The 5,506-nt window shown below is 72.3% G+C and overlaps 1 protein-coding gene across 1 annotated transcript; it reads left to right on the top strand.

Annotated features, from left to right (window-relative positions):
* Positions 1-796: 796 nt before the first annotated feature.
* FAM174C (family with sequence similarity 174 member C) lies at positions 797-2,360 on the top strand. Its single transcript, XM_077860756.1, has 3 exons — positions 797-1,095; positions 1,457-1,573; positions 2,019-2,360. Coding segments are annotated over exons 1-3 (402 nt in total). The 5' UTR covers positions 797-811; the 3' UTR covers positions 2,020-2,360.
* The last annotated feature ends 3,146 nt before the right edge of the window (positions 2,361-5,506 follow it).

Raw genomic sequence — 5,506 nt, 5'->3', positions numbered from 1 at the left:
GTCTGAGTTTGGCTTGGGGTGCGACCGTGGGGTGTTTGGGGTGGGGAGTTGTCTGCTAGAGAAAGTCTCTCTCTGGCCTCTGTTCAGGGCACAAGCTGGACCCAAGCCAGGACCCGGTCACTTTGTTGTCTCCTTGGGCAGTGGTTGTAGGTTTTGACGGGCAGTGAGGCCGAGAGATGGTGGTGGACCCCAGGCCGCCTCATGTCAGGTGGGCACCTGTCTTCCAGGGTCTTGGCAGAGTGGCCCCCAATCTCCCATCTTGTGTTGACTGAGCTTGCGTTCTGGGTTGGTTGCCTCCTGCCCGGTTCTGGGGTGCAGAGCATTGGGGCTGACCCTTGGTTGGGATGCCTTAGTCCTGGGCCACTCCCCTCCACTCTCAGTAGGACTGGGAGGGCGGCGGCGGCAGGGAGCCCCGAGTCCTCCCACAGGTGGGGGCGGCCCCTGCGGAGAGCCAGATGCCCCCCACTAGCTGGACAGCCCCTCTCCCAGGGGGAGGAGAGCCGGGGGAGCACTCCGCGCGGGGTGGGGGCTCCAGGCCGCGGGCCTCGGACCCCACCGTGCTAGCCACAGGGAGGAGCGGAGGGCGCCCGGCGGCCCCGGTCCGCGGGCGGGGGAAGCCCGGGGTGCGCGCGCAGTCGGCGGCCGCAGCGCCTGTGGGCCCCGCCCGGAAGCGCCCGAGGATCCGCTCGGCAGGGGGGCGGGGCTCCGCGAGCGCTAGGCCCCGCCCCCGCGGGCCATTGGCCGGGGCCGCCCCCGCGCCGCTGAGTGACGGGCGCGGGGGGCGGGGCGCAGGCTCCGCTTCCGCCGGGCCATGGGGCCGCGCGTGCTGCCGCCGCCGCCGCTGCTGCCGCTGCTGCTGCTGCTGTCGGCGCTGCTGTGCGGGGCCCAGGAGGCCGCGCCCCCGTCGCCGCGCCCCGTGCAGGCCAGGCTGTCGCCATCGCCCGCCGTGACGAACGGGAGCCAGCCGGGCTCGCCGCACAACAGCACGCACGCGCGGCCGCCGGCCTCGCCGGGCTCGTCGCTGCTGCGCTTCTTCTACGTGCTCACGGGCCTCAGCGGCCTGGCCGCGCTCTACTTCCTCATCCGGGCGTTCAGGTGCGGCCGGCGGCGGCCAGTCCTCGCGCGCCTCCCGCCTCACGTGTCGGCGCCGGGCCCCGCCCCCGGAGCGCCGTGGCCGGGGGGGGGGGTGGGGGGGACCCGGGCGCGGCCCCTCCCTCCGGGTCGGCGGCCCCGCGTCACCCCGCCTGGCCGCGCGCCGCCTCGGTTCTGCGGGGCCCGGGACTCCCCGCCGGCCGCCAGGGCCCCGGGGTCCCGCCGCTCGGGGAGGGGCCGGAGCGGCGCCGGGGTCGCGGGCGCGGAGGGCGCGGAGGGCGCGGAGGGCGCGGGCGGGCTGGGACGGCCCGCGGGCTGGCCGGACCCCGACGCCGGCCCTGAGCTCGCCTCGGCCCGCCTGCAGGTTGAAGAAGCCGCAGCGGAGGAGGTACGGCCTCCTGGCCAACACCGACGACCCCACGGACATGGCGTCGCTGGACAGCGACGAGGAGATCGTCTTCGAGACCCGGAATCTGAGATGGTAGCGCGGCCCTCGCTTCAGGCTCCCGGGAACCGGGCTTGTCGGGGGGAGGGGGCCACCAGCCCCGAGGCCTGCCCCGGCCGACCCGGAGGCCAGGATGAGTGTCGGGGACAGTGTCGTGGGGCCGCCGAGGGGCTGGCTCGGGCTCGGGCCCTGTGCCCCGGCGGGGAGGAGGCTCGGGGCAGCAGCGGCCCGAGCAGTCGCGAGCCGCCCTCCGGGACAGGGCGCAGGCTCGGAGGCCGGGAGGCCGGGACAGCGGGCAGGGCGCTGCTCTGAGCTGCCGGGCCCGCGGGGGCGGCGCTGGTGCCATCCGGGAACCCCTGCCTGGCGGCGGTCTGGTGGGGCCTGGCGGACTCCGGGGGACGCTGGACAGCGGAGGTCTCTGCTGGTCACTGGCAGGGGGAGCCCCAGGCACCGCGGGGTCTCACCCCCCCTTCACCCCTAGATGCTCCGGTCCAGGAGGCGGCCTTTCCAGAAGCCCCAGGGAGAGGACAAGAGGCGGAACGGGCTCCCGGGGCGCGTGGCACCCCGCTGATCCTCCTGCTGGCTTCGCTGCAGACTCCCAGAGCACCGCTTCGGCCCTACCCTTCACCCGGATGCCGCCGTGCAGGATGCTGCGTGCAAATCAGAGGCGCCGGAAGCCTCACGCGGGCCTCAGAGACTGGGGGACTGTGGCCTGGGTCACTCCACTTCTGCGGGGGACGGGGCGGGCTGAGGGACCTGTCTGGGACCTGTCTGGGAGCTGTCCCGCTGTGCTGGCGACAATAAAGGCAGCAGTGGCTTGGTAGCTGGACCTCGACTCCGCGCAGGCCCCACCCGGTGCGCCAACCCACAGGCGGTGGGTGCGCCACAGAGCAGGGCTCCATCTGTGCCTCAGTCTCCCACCTGTGACCAATCCGGGCTTCCTTGGGCTTGTCCCTCTGCCCCAGGGGTCCAGTGAGGAATCCCCAAGGTAGACGGGGAGCTGGGGAAGCCCTGGCCTCACCCGCCCAGATAGAGGCCTTGCCAGCCTGTGCCCCAAAGCCCAGGGGAGCTCCTGCGTTTGCTGGTCAAAGCCCACGTGCAGGGGCTCCGTCCCTGGAGCCCCTCCAGGCCGCGCCCCCCAGTGTCCCCACCCGACCCTGCTCACCACCCCGCACCTGGGGGTGTTTCCCACGGAGCTCTGGGGCAGTAGTGGAGGGGGGCCGGAGCTTCCTGTGCTCCAAGGCCCCCATAGCGCTCCTGTGGGAGCTGCACTGAACCTGAGCCCCCAGCCCCCGCGAGTTTATGGGTTTCCCCGTGGGCCTGGTTCCCTCGTGAGCTGCTGCTCCCGGACAGGTGGTGGTTCTGGGCTGGCACCCCCCACCCTCCCTGCGATGGGTCGTGGGGAGTCTGGGGGGAGGGGCTGCTCGGCCTGGAGGCTCCCCAGGGTCTTGGCCGGAGGCAGCGCAGCCGCGGCGCGGTGAGGAGCAGCCACCAGGTGGCAGCCTTGTGCCACGCAGCCTCCTCCCTGCGGCCGCGGGGCTGCGGGCGGTGTGGCCGCCTCCTCCGCTGGAGCCGGGCGGTCCTGCGGGCAAGAGGCTCAGCGGACCCCCACGTCGTCCCCGCGTCCGGCAGCGGCGCGCTGCTGTCAGCCCCGCGGGCCCACCCGCCGCCCTGCTGGGGAGTGTCGCTCCCTGCCTGCTGCCGGGGTGCAGAGAAGCTGTCGCCGGGCCAGCCAGCTGGTGGGCGCCCTCTGCAGCTGGGGTCGCTGCCCTCGGCACCTCTGTTGGCCTCTGCACCCCGAGTCTGTTTCCCCTTTCTCCGGCTGGCCAGCTGGTGCCTCCAGGAAGTCCTCCCTGACTGCCGCTCCCGCCCTGCTGTTTGGGAGGGTCTCGCACTCCGGGTCCAGTGGGTTCTGTGTTGAAGCTCAAAGTGAAGCCAGAGCCCCTGGGAGACCCGGACAGGTCACACCCGCCCACTCGGGCTCTTCCTCCGTCTGTTCCCACCGCGGGTCTCTGTCTCTGCATTTTTGTCCTTGTGTCTTTCTGACTCGGAGCCTCCCGACGGTTTTTCTCCATCCATCGGCCCGGCCTCTCTCACTCGGTCTGCGTTTCCGTCTGTCCCCCAGTCTGTCCCCCGTCTCTGCTTCCGACCCATGGGGACGCGCTCTCAACAGGCGAGCAGACGCCGTGCGCAGCGCTCTCGCCCCGTGATCCGCGTCCCGCTCCCGCGGCTCTGAGCGGTTTTTTGAGCTTCAAAAGGCACATTAATTACCCTAATGAGGTCAGGAGAGACCCCGCGCTCTGCCACCCGGAGCTGGAGCTGGGAACGCGCCAGTGGCCCCCGCCCCAGCCCGGCTGCGCCGAGCCAGCCCATGGGCAGCGTGGGCAGCGTGGGCAGCGTGGGGTGCCCCTGCCCAGCGGCCGTCAGCGCGCCCCGCGCCCCGGATCGGCAGCCTCGGCCCAGGCGGGAGCGGTTAGCGGGACGCCCTCAGCGGCTGAAAGCCGGGGAGCCGCCTGTCAGCCGGAGATGAAAGGCCCCGCGGGCCGGGCCCCTGCGTGCAGGCGGGCGGCCCGGGCGGGCTTCCAGCACCTTCCTCCACCTCCCGCACTCAGGCGGACGCGGTGCACGACGCACGTGGCCACACCCATGGGATGTACAGAGGACAGGCGGCGCTGTCCCCTGCTGCGGAGCCCCAGCTCGTGCCAGCTGGGGGTGCACAGACCCCCGCCCCTCCCAGCACCCCGCTTCCCCACCGCGGCGGGCGGCACACATGGCGCGGCCAGGGCCCGGGTTGGGGTTTCTGGCTCTTGCCTGAGCCCGGCCTCGCTTGTCCATCCGGGGAACGAGGCGGGTGGGAGCTGGCGCCTCGGGCTCCTTAAAGGGGTGTCCTACAGCCAGGCTGACCTGGGCGCCGGCCCGGGGCCGGGGTGCAGCAGGGCGTCCTCCCAGGATCGCAGGGGCCTCCTGCGGGCTCCCCGGTCTTCGCACCCGCCCCCTGGCCAGCCAGGGCTTCTGCCAGAGCTGGGGCAGGAGGCGGGGTGGGCCTGGTTCATCCTTCACCGAGGAACTTCTGCATCGTTCTACCTTCCTCCCTGGCGCCGTGGCCTTCGAAGGCGAAAGGGCGCCGGACGCTGATCCCAAGCCGGGGGACTCACCCAGCGGGCCAGGGTGGCAAGCGACGTGCTGCGGGTGGTGGGCGCTGGTCTGCGGGTCACTGGGCGGCAGGCAGCAGGTGCTGGGCCAGGGCGCCGGGGGTGCTAGACACAGGCTGGGAGCCAAGTCTGGGCCTGGCCTGAATAGGACCCTCCCCAAGTCTGGGGCCGACCCCCAGGACCAGGGTGGACAGGGACAGACCCCCCCATCTGTTCTGGATCTGGGCCTGGGGCAGACGGCCAACCCGGAGTGACCTCTGACCTTGCCTCAGCCTCGAACCCAAGACTGGCCCCTGTCCCCAGAGGGAACCTGATCGCTGACTCTTGACTCCAGGGGAAGCTTACTCCAGAATGCCCCCTGGCCCCAGCTGACCCCCTGCTGGCTGCGCCTGGAGGCTGGGAGGGCCGCCAGCCCTGGGGGGGCACAGGGCCTCTTAGGTGCCCAGGGCGGCCCCCAGCAGGGCAGGAGTCCCCAGGGGCGCTGGGCAGCCGGTGCTGTGCCCCCACCCCCACCTTGCCCGGGGCCAGGCCTCAGAGCTGCCCTGCCTTCCCCTCCCCAGAGCCCCTCCTCCAGGAGCGGCCGGCGGGCGCAGAGAGGTTGAATGGGGGACGCGCGCCTTTGTTCCTGTCCCTGCTCTGGCTCTGACCTTGAGAGAGAGACAAGAACAGAAGGAAAACAGAGCTTCAGCTCAAATCCGCTCAGGCAGCGGCAGTGGCGGCTCTTGCCTTGGTGGCCCCTGCATGCAAATGAGCAGACCCATTGCGGGGCCTTTGCCGGGCAGTCCCCTGTGCCTGGTGTGCCCTGCCCGCCTGGGCT

This window comes from Canis aureus, chromosome 19 (assembly GCF_053574225.1).
Source record: "Canis aureus isolate CA01 chromosome 19, VMU_Caureus_v.1.0, whole genome shotgun sequence".
Taxonomy (NCBI): Eukaryota; Metazoa; Chordata; class Mammalia; order Carnivora; family Canidae; genus Canis; species Canis aureus.
This window is presented reverse-complemented; position numbering and strand designations above follow the sequence as displayed.